Source organism: Aythya ferina (genome assembly GCF_964211825.1).
Source record: "Aythya ferina genome assembly, chromosome: 1".
Lineage (NCBI taxonomy): Eukaryota > Metazoa > Chordata > Aves > Anseriformes > Anatidae > Aythya > Aythya ferina.
In genome coordinates this window covers 23,261,244-23,280,590 of record NC_140296.1, presented here as the reverse complement: position 1 = coordinate 23,280,590, position 19,347 = coordinate 23,261,244, and the positions used below count along the sequence as shown (strand labels likewise).

Here is a 19,347-nt window from a genome sequence, read left to right as displayed (position 1 = left end):
TCACAGGACAGATGAGCTTTTTCTATTAGCTTACACACTACCTATTATACTGGAGATGAAACATGTGTTAGGAGGTTATCTGCTGCTGCATTACAAGTAATAATAAATGGAAAAGTAATCTGGTCAGAGTATTTCTTTCTAAACCTACGTTTAGATAATGCAGCGTCTCTTGCATTACCTCATGGGACTCATTGGCTTTCAGAAGTCAAAGTGGTAAGTGAGGCAATAAAGTACATGTATGATTAATCTGATACCAAATTAACCAGTTGTTGACCCAGTTAACACAGGAGTCACCTGCTGTTCTCCACACCTGGTAACATTTAACACTTTCTGCCACTGGCCCTACACCATGACCCGAGGCGAGGTGTGCAGGGTGCTGGGGGAATGTCCCCAGGAAGGAGCAGGCCGCACACCAGGACTCCCGTGCTGCATTCTGCACCTGAGAGGGGACTTCTCCGTCTATCACCTCCCACATCTCCAGGCTGTTCTCTTCTTAACTCCAGCTTTCACTACCCAGTTTCAGCTCACTACTGTGTCTTCCCCACTTCAGGCTCGCCATCCTCATCCCGGGCTCCAGTTCCCCATTTCCCTCACCCAGCCACACGCGCTCGCCTTCTCCTTGCATCCCTCCCATCCCTCCCTCCTCCTCTCCCTATCCTTTCACCCTCTTCCAGTTTCCCCTTGGCCCTGTCTCCTACCAGCCACTCTTCACTTCCACTCCCTCTGCCCACAAAGTGTCAGTTCTCCCCTTTCCAAACCCTCCCCCATGACGACTCCCTTGCCTCTTTTCCCTTCACTCCCTCTGGCTCTCCTTCCTGGGCTTTTTACCCAAATTCACTTTCCCCTCTGCACGCGGTTTCTTTTTACATTCACCTTACCAGTGCAGTTGGCTGCACAGCTCCTGTCCCACATCCTTCCCCAGGATCCTCTTCAAGAGAATTTTTAACATGAACTAACTATGGCATTTTTTTATATTTTCACATTCTCAGGGAGGGCTGAACCACTTCTGTAGAAAATTCCAAAATTCACCTTCTGGGACATTCAGAAGTGATTTAGAATTGTTTTAACCCAAAATGCTGAGCAAATGAAAACTTATGGCAACAGAAAATGGGTTTTTGGTGGAAAAAAAAAAAAAAAAAAAGGCAAAGTAATATGCACAGATAATCATTAACAAACATTCTCTTTTTTTTTTTACTATCATCACATAAAATACCAACCTGTCTATATTAACATTTTTTTTTTTTACTGTTCATTAAAATAACAATCCAATGATTCCAGTCATTTTACTTGCTGGGTAAATCTCCAGTTTCCTGTAGCACCCAGTACTACCTCCCCTGCCCCCTTCTGCTTGAACATGATAGACAAATGAGTAAAATAATTGCACTTTTAAATTTCATTTCCCTTGAAAATATTTCCATCTTCTATTTTATGACATACATACTAAAGACTCACAATGGAGAAGCTTAGACTTCATTTACTACAAACCCAACTGATTCTGTGTTTCAAAAGCAATACTTTCAAGCTTTTGATCCCCATTCTTGATCACGCACTCATCCCAGTAAAGAACACATACATTGCTCTGCCACATATTCCTTCCTATGAGTAACAGAACCAAAATCAAAATAACTGAGTAGCACTGGTTCTGATGGCACACAGATCACGCAGATAAAGGGTATGCTGAAGTTACTTGTTTCAGACATATTCCTTCCAAGTAAAAGAATTATAGCTAAGTAATTTTCTCCCCATTTAAAGCATCGGTAGCAAGAAATATGCACCCTGTGGAATTTAAAATAATCCAAGGACATTTCCATTTTAAAATTACTACTTGCTGCCAATTAAAAATCTCATTACAAGTAATAACTAGTTGAGTCATGATTCACAGTGTGTTGTTTGCCTACCAACAATCTGGAGGAAGGATGGTTCTTGCAGTAAAGGAACAGAAGACAGAGTTTTATTTCCAGTTCTAACACAGGTTTCACATGTAATCTTGTGTTTTTTGGTTAATTTCTCTGTCTCAATTTGCCTTGCAATAGCAATAAAGGAATAATACCTCTGTCTTGTGTATGCACGTAATAATGGTGAAAGAATTAAAGTCTGTAAAGCTTCTAGATGGGAAACACTGAATGAATATTATTATAATGTGCATTACTGCAAGGTATTTGCAGCAGTTTCCCTGCATTTAAGCTAAGGAATGCCAATTTTTCACCCTGTGAATGGATTTTAAAATCAGCAATACTGCGAGTTTTGTGTGCATTCCTTACAAAGGTGTGACTGCAGCTTGTCTCACAGCTGGGGCATTTGCAAAGACTTTCACAGCATGGGTTTTCTTATGCCAAAGAAGATGAGAAGCTTGTGCTGCCATTTTTCTTCAGGTGGACTTCTTTTCTTCACTACCTAACAGCCTTATTTTACATATTCTGTAGAACCTGAGGTATCTTTACTCTTCCCTGATTTTTTTCTGAATTTCATCAACATGTTCAAAAAAGGCAGGCAGACTGAATAAGCAGTGGAAAGGAAGTGAAAAATTATTCCAGTTATAAGGGGATAAATTGCAAAATCTAATGTCAAGTAGCTTAGACTACTTTCAACCTGTGACATTTCTGTAATCCTCATAGACTAAAACTGATTCTGAATATATACAACAATGTATTATTGCAAATATATGCAGGAGCCTACTCTACACACTGCTCAGGAAAGAACTTTGGCTAGAAATCTATACTGATAATCTTCTGTGTAAAAAGGCAAATTGATCCGGACTTTTAAAGACATTCATAAATAACAATCAGAAATGCAGTAAGAAAGATAATTATGTATGGTTCTCCTCAAGAGATCTTACTTTAGGGAATCAATATCAAAACAAACAAAGAGATAAATGGACATCCTTTGAAGTTTAACTTACTCCACATACAAACTGAGACTCTTCAAAGACACAGAGACATAGAAGAGTTAGATATCCAGAGATTAGGAAAACATGTTAGTATAATTGTCATCATTAATAAGAGAATTCCGGCAAAACAATACCTTTGGCAGACTTCTGTGCTGAGCCAGGCACTACTGGTTACTTAAGAACTCAAGGGGATATTTATGAGTCTTTCTAAGTCAAGACTTTCAAAATAACACCAAAACCATCTGTAACTTGATGATTATAAATAAAGCCAAAAGCAATAACAATCAAGATGTTACATTCTTTTGATCAATCTTTGTCTAACACTAACACACCTAACATCCTCATATTTCAACGACACAGCAATCATGTTTTCCTGCTCCCTTACCAACTAGTGAAGACCACAGTCACCTCTCTGCTTGTACGTGTTAGTACTGCATTTGATGATAGCAAATTTCTGAAAATGTAGAACGTATTCAGAATAAAGATCAGATGGTGTTTGTCTCAAAAGGGTCCATGTCTGAGACTTCTGCTATGGCTGCAACCGCATAATTAAGTTCCTTATCAGGGATACATTCCCCAGGAGACAAGGGATGTGTGTCACTACAGCAATCCCACAGGATTTACAAAACAACACTCAGATTTCTCTTCAAACTAGTGGCCTGAAAAGCACCCCAAAATCTCCCTGCAGAGCTGTGGAAAAGCTGACTCTCCCAGGTGGCCCTGTAACTGCACCAATGGCCTTGTTATCTGTGCACTAACATCAGCGCTGGTGGTGGTCTCACTATATTTGTGATCTCTGTACCTCATGCAGAGGAGGAAGCAAGCGGCACTCAACAGCTTAGTGATGCCACTGCTACTGGCAGAAAGCAAACCACGAAGCCCATGTTTTTCTGGTGTGTTTTCATTCAGCCACTTGCTTCAGCAGGCTCTGCTGTCTGCTGTCAATAAAAAAGTTTTGAATGTGACCGTAATTTGAAATATACAGAAGACCGTATTTATGAAATTGCCAGCCTTCTCAGTAGTTCCTGAAAGGAGCCCGTACTCCCGAGCCCTGGACTTTCACAAGCCCTGCCTTTCCCCATATCACAAGTGCCATATCATGGGCTCTCCAGCACCTGGCCAGCATGGGCCTTCACCTTGCTGGTGAAGACAGAGGTAAAGAAGGCACTGAACACCTCAGCATCTGCTGTCAGTACATCTCTTGCCCCATTCTGTGATGGGGCCACAATTTCCTTGTTCAGCCTTTTGCCACAAATGAATCAAGAGAGTCTTTATTAGAATCACAGAATCATTAAGGTTGGAAAAGACCTCCAAGACCATCTGGTCCAACCATCCCCTACCACCAATGTCACCCACTAAACCATGTCCCCAAGCACCACGTCCAACCTCTCCTTGAACACCCCCAGGGATGGTGACTCCACCACCTCCCTGGGCAACCCGTCCCAGTGCCTGACTGCTCTTTCTGAGCAGAAATGTCTCCTCATTGCCAACCTGAACCTCCCCTGGCACAACTTGAGGCCATTCCCTCTGGTCCTATCACTGGTTACCTGTGAGAAGAGGCTGACCCCCAGCTCCCCACACCTTCCTTTCAGGTAGCTGTAGAGCACTTCTTGCTGCCCTTGATACTCCTTCCAATTCTCACCTCCAGTTGAGCTTTAAGTTTCTAAGCACTATCCCTGCGTGCCTGGGCAATGTGTATGAATTCCTTCTTTGTGGCCAACCCCTGCTTCCACCGCCAATATACTGCCTTTTTTTGCATTGGAGCTCAGCCATGAAGTACCAGATAAACCAAGCCAGTCTCCTCATACATCTGCTTGTTTCTCTGAGGATTGAGTTGTCCCACTCTTGCACTTGGAAGATGCTGTCCTCAAAAACCTGCCAGTTTTCCTGAGCTTCTTTGGCCTTCAGAGCTGCATGGGACCTGACTGAAATCTACTCTCAAGTCTATAGTCTATATTCTGTCACCTTTTTTCTTCACTTTCCTCAGGATCCTGAACTCCAGTCAGTTCTTCCTTGTTAGTGGACAGCAGATCCAGCCACACTTCACCCCCAGTTGGTCCAACCTGTGTCAAGAAGTTTTTCCTAACATCTCTGAAGAACCTACTTTCTTGTTTGTGTCCCACAAAACTGTACTTCCAGTAGACACCATGTGAGCCAGTGTCTGCAATCCACTGACTTCCTCTAGTTGTTTAAAAAAGGTTTTGCCCATTTCCTCACCCTCATCAGGTGGCCTGCAACAGGTTCCCACCATCGCATCACCCTCAAAGTCCTCCCTTCTGATCCTGACCCACAAACTCTCAAACACTGCCATCCCACAGAAAAACTCCATACTTACGAGGAGCTTCTTCATTAAGATGGCAGCCCCTATCATCTTCCTGCAGGTGTTTCCTGAAGAGCCTATATCCATCCCTCACAGCACTCCAGATGTGTGAGATGTTAACCTGCTCCTCCTGCTTGTTTTCCAGAGTGCATGTATTTGTGTACGTATACCTGAGGTGGGTGTCCCTTCATCCTGTTTTATGGTTCCTGAGGTCTCTCTTGTTCCCACTGCCCCGCACCCTTTGCTTCCCACTAACTGAACTGTGGTTTGTAATCTCCCTCCCCTGTCATTCCTAGATCCAGGCTCTCAGGGGGCTGACGAGCCTGTTGGCAGATGTCTCGCACTGCTTTGTCGTACTATTGAACAGCTTTCTACTTACATCCTTTAAAAATATAAGCATTATAAGAACTGGCAATATCTGGCTCCAAGAGCTGTTGTGAAGTTTGAACATAATACTAAGTATTCCTTTTAGCAATAGACAGAGGATTGGATGATTGAGATGAAAGTATATTAAAGGAGAAGGGATTTTCTTTCTATGGACAATTGATTCAGGTAACTGCAGTGAATGAAAAATCACCTACTCACAAATAATTCTGCTACCTACCTCTGAAATTAGTCTGCAGCCCTAATTTATCGCCAAAACAACAATAGCAACAACTTCACTGCTGATGCTTTGAAGCAGAGGAGAGGGGGATGCAAAAGGTAGACTGGTCTGGAGAAGGAACTAGCTCTGATGTTCAGAAGTAGGCACAGATAGAGGAGTTAACGTAAATATGTTTTACCGGCTCAGCTGATCTAATGGCAGGAAATCTGCCAAAACTGCCTCCTGCTCCTAGCCATGTATCCACGTCCCCATGTATCCATGTAGATGCTGACACCAGCATCTACACCATTTTAGGCAGTTTAGCTGATAGGGTATCAGCTCTACGGCCAGTTAGGGTGGAAGAGAAGGGGTGGGAGCGTGGGGACAGGGGCAAGAGGCTGGGGTGGGACTGATCCTCCCAGGCACAGCTTCTGCAAATCCACACCTGCCAGGTAGGGCTACCAATTCTGATGCGCAAGAGCACCTACTAATCACTTTCAAAGCTCAGGAATGAATAAAGAAAATAAACCTGGACAACCACAAGCAGTCATAATTCTGGAGGTACTGACTTTTTCCTACTACTCAATATGTAAATATATAGATGAATGATTAAAGTATTAATGAAATGAGTGGATCAGATATGACTGAGATGCAAAGGGAATGTTAAATAGCATTTTAGTGCTATGAATTAAATAGCATTTTAGTATTAAATAGCATTAAATAGCATTTTAGTGCTATTTATTTAGCTAATGAAAACATCCCCCACTACTAAACAATGGACACTTTTGTGTGCTTTATACACCTACAGTAACCTGCATATCATCACTTCCCTTCAGGTACCAAAACAGTGCGATTTTATATGCATAAGGAAAACCATAAGATATGTTAGTTCTTTCCCTGGTGCTTCTCAGTAGTAGCTAGCTGGACTGGAAAAACAAAAACAAAAACAAAACAAAACAAACAAACAAAAACAATCTGCTGGTAGTTTGATAAACCTACATTACTGCAACATCAGATAACACAAATTAATCACTCGAAGTGGATGCTAAAAGTATAACAGAACTGTTTTGTTTTTACCACAAATAAAACTATTAGAACTTTATTGGAATATCTCCCAGTGATTATCTATGCCCTGTTTATGTCCAGTTTCCAGATTATTTTATATTTTGAGATGAGGACTGCCCTTTAGCCACAAAAATTTGCACTAAGATTTCACTGAGTCTACTTATAGATGCTTACAACAATAATCTGGAGTTCCTAAAGGCAAGTGAACTCACTCTGTAAATAAACTGAATTTTGCAATAGAGCATTTCTGATTCTCGCATCCTTTTCTTCTCCTAATATGGTAGAAACAATTCTGGAAGGTCCTGAAGAGAATAGCAAACATCAAAATAAACACAAATCCTTTTTTAAGAGTTCTCAAGTCCCCAAAGTCATAAAACTTCCATTTTTCCCTACTTCTCAGAGGAACCACGTCAAAACGCAGGTTCTAAAATGGGCAACAACCAGAAGACAAACAGCCCAAACAAACACTCTGTTTTAATACCTTTTCCTGTAGCTCTATAGGGAGAGGATCAGATCTGAAGATAAGCTCGAAGTTGTACTGGGACGCGACAGTGAGCACTATTAGGCACGTCACTTCTCTGCTGTCAATCGCTGACTACTTGAAGCTGAAGAATAGACTAAGCTCCCTAATTCCAGGCTCAGTGCACAGAGCAATCAGCTCACTTTATTTAGCAAGAAAGCTTGAACTAACAGCGCCCATTGTCCACGGCAGAGTCAGGTGCCAAGGCTGGAGCAGATGCTAACCTTCATCCTAGGGCTCTCTAAAGGCAAGGCTGTGGAAGTGGCCTGCGTTATGCAGGTGTATTGGAGTGAGACCCCAGAAGCAAGCAAGAGGAGAAAGAAGGTCCAAGCACGGCCCCTGTTTGGGCTGCAGTATCCCAATTGGCATCAGCCTGCCCTCCTGCTTACCGCAGCCGCACATCCCGGCCCCTTCCCAAGCCCCTCGTCACCCACCAGCCTCAGGTGAGCGCGAATGCCTCCCTTACAAGGTGAGTTTGCTCCCTGAATCAGCTCCTTGGGGCGTGCAAGAGCAAGTGCCACAGCAAGAGGGATGGCAGCGAAGAAGGATTTGTGCTTCTTGTTCAGCAGATGTGCAGACGTACGTTTGCTTAAGCAGGCAGCGAGTAACATGAAGCAGCCTCTTCCCTAGGTTGTCTCTGGTGTGCTTAGCACTTTCAGCTCCAGGCAGCTCAGCGTTTGCCTGCAGATACCTGACCCCCCACAGAATGGCTGCTCTCATCACCCTGCACGATAACATCTTACTAAAATACCAAAATCGTAGTGCACCACGGCATTTACACAGAGGGCAGAGTTTTACCTAAGCACCCGCCCGCTGCCCTCCTTTCTCCCTTGCTCATGGACACTGCACTTCATGCACATTGTCCGTAAAAATGGCGAATTTTGTGGCTAAATGTTTTATTTCCATTTAATAAAGGACTCAGCTTATGCTCATCTGACAAAACAACTTGTGTGGACATGAGCACTGCGATCATTTCGGTTCGTGACCAGCCACTGGTCCTCCTGGGGCTGTTCCTGGATGCTGCAGTGTTTGAGGCACCCAGGCAATAGCTGATACCTGTGTGCCCCCAGGATTAAGCTCTCGCTGAAGCTACCAAGTGCCAGTGTGGTAGGGACTGGGCACACGGGGGCACAAAGAGGTGGGTGGAGAGGAGGAGGATGGAGCAACAGGCTTTGTGGTGTGAGGATTTTGATTTGGAAGTGTGGCTGCTGGAAGTACAGGCCATGTGAAACAGACCTGAAGTCCAAATACTGAATAAGGTCTTATTTGTAACTTGAATTACATGCAAGGCTACTGAAAAAAAAAAACAAAAAACAAAAAACATCTTAACATTCAAAGGTAGATAATTCCAAATCGCTGAGAAACAAGTGTTATCATCCTCAGAAATATCACCCCGAAGATAACCCCGTTCGAGGAGAAGCAGCAAATAAAATTAAAATGTTCCCTATGCAACATGTGCCCTCTCGTCTCATTATACAACAAGTCACCTTTACATCTATCTCTGGGAACTGGGAGACAATGCAATGCAATTGCTGCCAGCCCACGTAGCAGCTGACTTGTGAGAGCACAAGTGAGCCATCTACCTGTATGATCTCGGGTATTCCACAGCGTGCTTTCCTCCAAGAAAGGAACAATAAACTTAATTGCAGGTCTAATCTAGAAACTGCAAAAAAAAAAAGAGTTTATTATAGAATTTCCTACAGTTTATCCTGATGTTACTCCAGCTTCTTGTAGCTTTACTTTTAAACTTCTGTTCTTGAGATGCAGGGTGCTTTGGAAATTATGAATTTGAAAAATGCATTCCCAAATTAAATTCAGATTAAATAAAACCAGATGGATCATTCAAAAAGTAAAAACAGTCTATGGGAAGAGCAGATTCAAATGCCGAAGTTTTGTTCTTCGAATAAATTACAAATCTTTTTTTTGTTTTTTTTTCAAAACCTATTTTATGATATTTCCATAATAGACATCTAAGATGACTTTTAATTGCCCCAGTCCTGGTGAGCCCTATTTTATTCCTGTCACCTTACTAACTTTGGGTGCACCTAAGTGAGTGCAGCTCACCTGGAGTGCACATGGCCGTTTTAGCAGTATTTTCAAAAAGAAGTAATATAAATGATTAATGCATTTGTTGACTAAAACAGTGTTGATCAAAAACACTTGCATTTTTAAGAAAACCTCAAACCACAAATGGCATCAGTTTAAAAAAAAAATAAAAAATAATAATTATTCTTATTTTTCAGCCGGAGACTCCCCATTCTGATCCCATCTCCAACACATTACAGGAGTATTTTCCAGACCTGCATGACGTGCACGGTATCTTATTGACATGTGCAGAGCAAGAGTCTGTTTTGAGAGCTGCACGCAGGAGTGTTTTGAGGTCTCTCAGTTTGGTGGGATGATTCAAAGGCCAGACTATGACTCTGCTTTTTTGTCCCCTAGGGAGAAGAGTGGCTGCTTACTGAGATCACTACTCACTGCATCATCCAGATGACAACAGTTAACAGGTACCTAAAATGAACCAACTCCCGTGCACATCAATTAGCTGTCTCCTTAGCTGGTTGATGAACATGACAAACAAAGAAGCATCCTAGGTGAACACCTCAGCAAGTGCTCTGTGGCAATGAACCGAAATCCTGCCCCATAGGACAAGAATGCTACTTTTCAGAAAACCTTAGAGAGGAAAATCAGAGGAAATTGTCAACCCAGATGGAGTATCTGAGTACATTTCGTGGTATAGAATGAGCCATGGGTGCGGCTGGGCATCGATCAGAAAATATTACTGCTCTGTATACATTAAAACATGAATGAACAGAAAGGACTGGTTGCAGCTGGACTATAAAGCCTGGGGAGGATAAAAAATACTTAGAGCCTTGGTAGTAAGGTGCTAATTGACAAAAACATACGTGGATTTCAGCAAGATGTATACTGTACCACCTATACTTTTTTTTTTCTTTTTTTTTTTTAACAGTAGGTTAGACCTCTTCCTATTAGGTAAATGCCCCAGCATAATTTATGGCTTACTTCTGCTCTTGGGTATGCAGACACAGCACCTATTCTCTGCAAAACATGTTCCTGTGCATGCATGTGCAGGCTTCGCAGCCGTTTCTCAAGCAAGGGAAGTGTTTTCTTCTGCTCCACCCATCACAGAACAGAGCTGAAGAAAGCCCTAGGTCTTTTGAACTCCCTACCGTCTTCTTATCAAATTGTTTGTTTTTCAGCTAGAAAGGATATGTACAGATTTATGAACACAGCCTTCCAGACTGAAAGCAGCAAAAAAAAAAAAAAAAAAAATTGGCAACAAGTTTAAGTCAATCTGGATTAATTTATTATATTTCCTCTTACTGTTTATTCAAATACAGTAGAAAGCATGTTTATCAGCTAAAGGTGTGTCAGAAATACCAATTACTCATATAACATTTCCATTTTGCTAAAACAGAATGTCATTTAAGGACTTCTTATTTTAGACTAGAAACATCTTTACTGTCTTGCAATATTTTCTATATACTTCAGTGTAGAGGAAAAAAATATATTAATTAAAATGTTATACTTCTTTCCATGATATTTTTTATATTCTTATGTGGTTTTACTCAGTCTTGAAGTTACAGCAATATATTATAAAAATAATGCCAGAACTGATTTGATTCCTGCACCATGCAAGTGACTTGTTTGTCTTCTGTCATAAACTGGGAGTAGCTTGTTATAATAGATGTGTTGTCACAATATACACTTAGGCTTTCATTAATTAAGATTAGTCCAAAAAGGTGAATAAATCACAGAACTCCCTTCCAATTCTGACTTGAATTATGCACAAAATGTTTTAGAAGTAGGGCAGATAAGCAATGCTGTTTAGGTAATAGCATTATTCCCTGGTGGCTTCACACTTGTGGTAGAAAAACAGATTCAAACAAGCACTACGGTGTTACTGAGGTTACAAATGACCTGGAAAAATACAGTTTCTATGGATATCATGTAATGAAGACAAGCCTAGGATGACACACATCTAATAGTTATTTTTATTCCTTTGCAGGTATTCAGATACATGCCTTGCATGAAGCAGATATTGCATTTTTTTTTTTATAACACAGGATTTTAAAATACTAGTCTCTTATGCAGAAGTTATTAAATTATAGATAGTGGGATGATCAGAACCTTACTGCATACGTAACCAAGTTGGATTTTTCCAGAGACATTGTCTTCTATCTTTGTAAAACAGTTAATTATGGAGATCTAGCACTGTTAATGCAAGCTCAGATGGAAAAGGAATATACTGTTCATGTATCTTAAGTTAAAAAGCAAATTTCTGGCAGAGTTATCCCATGGCTTTACCTGATCTGACTGTATCTGTAAGCACTAAATTTTATTCAGCAATCTTTATTATATAATATAGCTAAAAATCAGAAGAGTGATTGATTTAAACAGCAACAGACATCAGGAACAGCAATACTGAAAAGAGCAAGGAAGCCCAAAATGCCATTTGTTTACATTCTGTATAACCCAGCCTGGATTAGATAAACAGATGGGTTCTTTCTGGATGGAAATATTGCATAAGATTCTGAAATTAAGCACAGAGGGTGGGAAGAGCAGCTATAAGTAACCCATGTTTGGCTTTTCATCACATTAATACAATGACTTTCAGACCTGAAGTAGAACCATCATATTTTTGCCCTTGGTGCACGATTAATAAAAAGCAACTTCTGAGCAATGCCACGCCCTTGTGATTAAGCAGCATTTTCAAAAATACTTAGATAAAGCCTGGACAAATCAAATAAACATGTAGGCAGGAAATGCTGTTTGGAATGTACTCCCTGCAATGTACTATCAGAGAGAGCCAGAAAGCAGCCTAACTTCAGAATTCAATCAAGCAAAATCAAGTATAATCTCATTACAGTCTTTGCAGTTAATGAAACCTATTGAAATCTCTGACACTGATTTTTTAGAACTGACAAAAGCAAAAAAAAATATAAATTTGGTTTATATAACACAAACATACAAAATTATTAAGATCTCATCCCTTAGGTTATCCTAGCTATTTCCCAAGCAATGCGTAATATGAAAAGATTACTCTTCTGCTACTCACTATTGCTCCAGGATTTCAGTAAATATTTGATACTGATTTCAAAGAAGCCTGAATCCTGCTGGCTAGCCATGTCTGCTGCATACAAAGAGGCTTCTATAATTCTGAGCAGCTGAAGTGGCAGGTACTATGTATGTAGATGTGACTGTCACCAGTTAGTGATGTAAACGAGGGGTCAGAGGAGGAAATGAAGTCTCCGCAGATCCACTTCTTCCGTTCATGGTAGGTAAGCTCATTTGAAAAAAAAAAAAAAAAAAAAAAAGCTCAACAACAACAAAAACACACCATGAGGTTCTGTCCTTTGCTCTTCCTTCGGGGCTTGTAGTGAATTGTATCTGCGGAGGATTTTATTCCCCCGACCCCTCAATGTGGGTTTTCATTTATTCCACTCCTCAACTGGGCAAATCTCTCCCGGTCGGTTAAGGCATGTGCAGGACCCCAGCACTTGTTCCATAAGCACAGCGAGAGTGTCTTCTTGAAGGGTGCCTGAGCTGTGCTTTGAATAACGTGCAGTCTGCCTGTCTGAAGCTTTTTTCCATCAGAAGCTGACAGCCTGCGCGTCTGCACCTCCTCTCGCAAGCACAGGATCGGCTCGAAGCCCCTCTGAATGCGTCTCTTCCACAGCTGTAGGGATCTCACACGGACTGTTTCGCTTTAGGGAGAAAAAACAACAACAACACAACCTCTAATGAATATCCTCCGCATGCTCTGGTCAGCTGCTCTCCTTCCGCCCGCTTCCAAGAGGAGCACGCTGAACTGTACACAACTGCATCACGCTGCGGTAAAGCAGCGCTGCGCCCATAGATCTGATTGCAGTGACGTTAAAAAAAAAAAAAAAAAAAGGCAATCCGTCAGCCCAGTTGCACAAGAGAAGCACTTCCAGAGCACTAAACCCAAGGCGTTTAGGCTGCCTGGTTCTGCTTTTCTTTCCTGGTGACAGAAAAACATGTCATTTTTTCTCGACTTTTTCCTTTTTTTTTTTTTTTAAAACAAAAGATGAGAGACAGCAAGCTGAATTCGTGATGGCAAATAAAAGAGGCAGCTCCCTGCTCACTATTCATCTCCAAAAGAGCCACAGACAATTCTCAGTTTGATGTCATTTTTATCTTGAATAATGTTTATTTTTTTTTAAAGAAAGGAGGGCAAGCTGAATTAATATAAGAAAATGAGGCAGAGGCAATTCACTGCTTCTTAACCTCTCTGTGTTTCCTACAAAATATTTAATCGCTATTCCCACATTCTTAAGGTTTTATTTCTAATAATCACAGCACACAACTATGCACATCTTAATGACAATAAAGAAAAATAAGAAGCATCTCTTTCCCAAATATTTTTTTTTTGTTTCATATATTCTTGGTATCATCCTTCAAGACACTATTTTCTGGGAGTAACAGCACTTCTTTCCTCACTTGTGGAATAAATTTCCTGCATCATCTCAGAATTAGAGCATCTGAGCCAAAATGTAGCTTGTCTGCTGCTGATTCTTCAAAAAACTTTGCCAGTGGTTATATTTACACGTTATTTTTAGTTCCAGCATGCACAATATTTGATCTCTGGATTGAAAGCTGAGGCGCACAAGGGTCACCGACTCCAAGTTCTTGTGGTTCTCACTGAAAATATGTTAAATGGCTCTTGTAAACACAACACATCTGGAGATAAGGTTTTGTGTCCCCAGTAAAGGCAGGCTGTTGTGGGAGCTCACTTTATAAACCTTCTTTCAATTCCTAGTCTAAGGTTACTCAAAACCAGTTTACCCCCTTCTTGAACACAGATAATGAGAAATGTTCAGAGAGTTCACGTGTGATTGCAGCAGCTATCAGAGACCTGATCAGCTCTTCCTCCTTATACTGGTAAAAATGTCATCCCCTTTCTGTCTCTCTGGGCCCTCAATTTCTTTTTCTGAGAGCCCTGTCGTGGCTCCCCACACCCAGTATTGCATTGATTCCTGTGTTTGAGTGTTTAGGCAAGGATTTCCTTTGTGGTGCCACATAAAATGCATTTCTAAGGACCTCTGATACATTGATTTTATCTCTTTTTTTTCCTTAAAATAAAGATGCAAGTTCAATTTGCAAATATTTATCTTTACAAAATCCCTATTGCATTTTTTTCTGTTATCATTTAAATTCACAACCTTAGTTATAATCCCACCAAGTTTTGTTTCAAAGCCTTAAACATGGCTGAGGTCAAGTGGTCCTTCTGTTTGTCTGGATCATTTTCTCCTCACAAATTCTCTGGTTTATATTTACCAGGCAGAATCTGTCTTCTGTTAGATTCAATAAAAAAATATTACCTGATCAGCAACTTCATAGGGTTGCTCTTCTTTTATGAAGGGGAAGCTATGTGATTTTTAAAGAAGAATATGAAGGTTTTCTGTTCTGCTTTCACCTCATAATTGATTAATTGATACCAAAAAAAAAAAAAAAAAAGTATAATGCCTCCTACTGTTCCTGTAGTTAAGGCCTGGTTCTTATTGAAAACAAAGGCAAGGCATTCTCTCTTAGGTAGTGGTTGCATCTTCTTCTCATCCTCACTGAATATTAGACCCTTAAAAATCTGTGCTCTGGTCTAAAAACTTTAAATGGCCAAGGACACTCAACCATTTGCTTTTATTTCCTTCGCACATCCTTACTCTGCTGAACTTTTGATAGTGCTCACCGTAGTTCTACACTCCGACATCCAAGCTCCTAACGTCTTCACTAATGATGCAAAGGTGACACATCCAATACACTCTGCAGTCCTTTTCCAGAAGTACAGTGGAGCATTGAATGAAATGACTGGGAGATCAATTTAAAACAGACAAAATAAAGTGTTTCTTTTCTTCAGGAAGTTGTGAGCCTCTAGAGCTTGCTGCCATTGGAGGTCACAGAGGGAGAAAGCACAAGCAGTTTCAAAATCTCATAAAAAACAGAAATTCAGGTCTATGAAGAACCAGGCAGGTATGTACTTCCCTGCGACACCTCTAATACAGCAAAGGGATGTGCTGGGGAGCATGGAGGGAAGGGCTGCATGAACTGACTACGTTCATGTGTGCTCTTCCCAAATAGCATCATCTTCTGCTTCTGTAGGGAGGGGATTACCAGGTGAGATGGGTGACTGGTCGGTCGCAGTGGGATGCTTGCACCATCTCTTGGCTTTAAATCATCCAGTGCTGAAGTACACGGGCTGTCCCATCCAAAGTTGCGTTTGACATCTCTAAGTACAATTTGTGTCTGGGACCTTAAGGTGTCACCCAATGCCTACTTGCATGTCCTTATGTAGTAATGTTAAAAAGGATACCTATAATCAGTCTTGAAACAGCAGCATTACCCCCTAGCACTTTTTACTGACTTCTTCCGAAGTGATTTTGAGACAAATTCCATTTCGTGTATAATAATCTTCTTTTAACATCATATCACCACATTAATACACAATACAGAGTCTCACTGAGTTCACTCTATAATATTCTTTATGAATAATACATTTCCTCTAAAAATGCACTATTGCAGTGAAGTATTTAACAACTTAATGGATGTCTTGAGACAAAGCATATTAAAGAGAAATGCCACCACTCTTAGATTGTGCATTTTTGGCCTTGTCTGTAAGAGTTCATACAGAATGCACGTGTACAGAGGTACAGCCTAAATAACTGCTTTCAGTCCCGCAGAGCAATGCTTACAACTCATCAGTCTGATGACCTTCATGAGGCAAAATTGCCCCCCTGATAATGGTTTTGGTCACATTTTGGAAACACTCCCAAAACAGGTATAACACAGAGAAATGGCAGAAACAGCACCGTTCCAATGCAACGCTTGAAACTTCTTCTAGGGAGGCTGACAAGACTAACAAGTTTTGAAGTTATACAGCTTCTACTTTAATTCGTGTTGACTTTATGATATTCAGAATTCAATTATGTACTTCAGCTTGTGGAGAATAGTCTGGCATAAGTGTACAAAATCTGCCAGTGTAATAGGCTTTCTAATGACGAATACAACACTAGAGTTTTACGTATTTGATTTATGATATGGCTACATGGGAGTTTGTAAGTTAATGATAATATAACATTTTTTTGCACCTAGATAACATATCAAAGATCTAAAATATAAAGCCTACCATGATGAAGCACCTGCTGATTACCAAGATAGCAGAAGCATTACTTCAATTACAAACATTTCTACGCAACTCAAACTTTGCTCTTGTGACTGACATGCAGTCCACCTTCTCTCATCTGTCTTCTGAGATCAGAGGTAGGACATATCCAGGAGTCACGGATTCCTGCATTATATCCTTCTGTGGCAGAACAAAGTCTATTAAATTTCCGTGCCCCAGCTTTAGAAAAAACAGGTTGGGATAAGTTGCGTGTCACCATGGTCAGAATTGTTTCTGTGACCAGCACGCTGCATGAAAAGCTATTTTCACTGCAAAACATCTGAGAAATAGCCTTCCAAAACCTTCACTCAAGCAAAGAAAAGAAAATAACAAGAATACATAGTGCTGGAGGTGCTCACAATATCTATCTTGAGGCATCCAATTTAGATGCCAACATTGGGAGGTGAGTGCCTTCAGCATGAGTCAAGCATTCCCAAGAGTTCCAGTACAGAGCACAATTACTTTCCCAAACAGCCCATTTCTCTTCACTATCTACACATGATACTTAGGGTAGCTACTTTGGTAAATCAGGCACTTTATTTAGATTCTCAGTATTTGGCGGTATAGGTACCCATTTTGTTCACATTTTTTGTGACTACTATTTATAACAGCAATACAACAGGCACTTCAGTCCTCTATATTCTGAGCACTGCATGCAGGCATCCTTAAAAAAGCATTTGGCAAGATAAATACAGCACAGTCCTTGTACAAGTTTTCAGAGCTCATTTTGGTTTGGTATGAAAAGATCTGTTTGGCTTTTGCAATCCGAACTCTTCAAAATCTCAGGCTAAATGCAAAGAGTTGCTGAAGCCCCTAAGGGTTTTCTTCCAGTTGCAGAATCGAAGTGGATCACCAGGTTCCTTATTTGCTGCAAACAGAAAGAGTCTTTAACCTTACATAGCAAGTACTTATATTTTTCATTTGTAAGGATGTCTGTTCAAACTCCATCAAGAAAACACAGCGACCTAATCAAAAAAAAAAAAGCATAAGCAAAAGACTTTTTTTTTTTTTTTTTTTTTTTTGGCCTAGTTTGTGCTTAATTCCTTGCTTCCCCCTTTGCTAGGTGTCAGTCATTCCACTCCTGCTCAGCTCCCCGCAGCTTCAAGGCAGTGATGTAGACACAGATCCCAAAGCCAACGCTATCTTTACTGAACTAATGGAAGTTTTAACACTCTTTTTGATTTTCTACAGCTTCTCCAACGCATACAGCGTTTCCTCCTTAATTTGGGTCAAAAGCTTTGTCCTTCTAGCCTTGAATTATACCTATGCCTCTGATTTCCATGAAATTAGCTTGGATTTACATTGGTATAGCTTGTATAAAAGTTTGGCTTTCTGTAGTTTTTTTTAGCAAAGAACTACAGTAAGGACTGCATATTAGCATCCCTGTGGTTTTGCCATGGTCTAGTTCTTCTGCACAATATAAAGCAAATAATGATTCCCAGACCCACAGGGTTCCAGTACAGAACACACATAACAGATAAAACCAAAAAGGATCCGTTATATTATCATCTCCTGGGTTATATTGCATTGCATTCATGATTTCACATTCCTTTCTTTTATAAACTACTTGGAACCTCTCTACAAAAGACTGCACTGGCATTCAGATGGATGCTGGTCATAATGGGATGGCATTCAGGTGCCTAAATATAGGCATCTAGTGCCATTTTAGATACCCTGAGGCATGTGAGTTATTCACTGAGACTGGCAAATGTAAGACTTACATTAAGTCCACAGCCTTGGGAAGCAGTAGTTGGAGGCTTTCTGCTGGACACCTACGTTTAGGTGCCATTTTTACACTTTAGAATTGTAAATTAAAGTATAAATGTAAACTTTACATTTTTTACATTTAAGTACCTGATTTCCTCCCACTGGTTTCAGAAGAGGAGTAAAAAAACACACAAAAAAATAATGTCTTTGTATTGATTGTAAACTGATAAGCCTACATGTGAGCCAGAAATAAAAAAAGAAATAATATTTTTACATGTACTCAGAAAAAGACAACAACATTTATATGTAGTGAGTTTTTTTTCTTCAACTTGGCATTTGTTGAGTTTATGAACTTTTTTTCCTTCCATTAAAATATTTGGAAGGTTTGTTTTTCTCTCTACAACTTGCATAACATGATACATTTCAAGCTAAACGTTAACAAGCAGCTTGTACACATGTTTTGCTAATATCCTCTATTAAAATGAAAACCAAAATCGTTACCTAAATCAACTGAACTCTAAGTACCTACAGTGTCACACAATTTAGTGTAAAACACTTTAGGATCCAAATTAAAAGTACAGATCGACAAGAAAGCACTGCACAAAATAAGAAGTCATTAAGCAAACCTGATTTAACGTGAAAAGCTATAAATAAAGCATTAGAAATCCTCCTTAGTTTTATGTATCAATATTTTTTTGCTGCACCATTTTGTTTTGCCTTCTGTTTGTAACTGACTGTTAACATATTGCCACCTAGTGATGGAAAGCAAAACAAGCAGAAGCAGGACAGTAAATAACAATGCATGGGGAATGCATATTTACATGGCAAACTGTGTCGGAATGGAGGATAGGAGCAAAGAAACTACACGTCCATATTTCTGGAAAAAAGGATAGAAGACAATTTGGATAAAATCACATAAAATATTTTGTATCATTCATGTATCACCCTGCTCCCATCCTCAGTTTGTTCAGAGGATTCATGAGAGCAATTGTATGGATCAGAAGCAGTTTGTGACTTCAGCTGGTACCTGGAAATAACATATCATAACCACCTACTAAGGATT

General features: G+C 40.3%; 1 protein-coding gene across 5 annotated transcripts in view; it reads right to left on the bottom strand.

Annotated features, from left to right (window-relative positions):
• FRY (FRY microtubule binding protein) overlaps positions 1-19,347 on the bottom strand; it is a 239,526-nt gene that overhangs the window by 154,357 nt on the left and 65,822 nt on the right. For 2 of the 5 annotated variants that reach the window (XM_084527712.1, XM_084527714.1), the window contains exon 1: positions 12,456-12,683. The exons of 2 other annotated variants lie outside the window; for them this stretch is intronic. In XM_084527712.1, the coding sequence (XP_084383838.1) occupies positions 12,456-12,525 (70 nt within the window). In that variant the 5' untranslated portion in view covers positions 12,526-12,683. Of the gene's footprint in view, positions 1-12,455; positions 12,684-13,135; positions 13,174-19,347 lie in introns of those variants that run through there. One more of the 5 variants, XM_084527715.1, reaches the window with a different exon arrangement.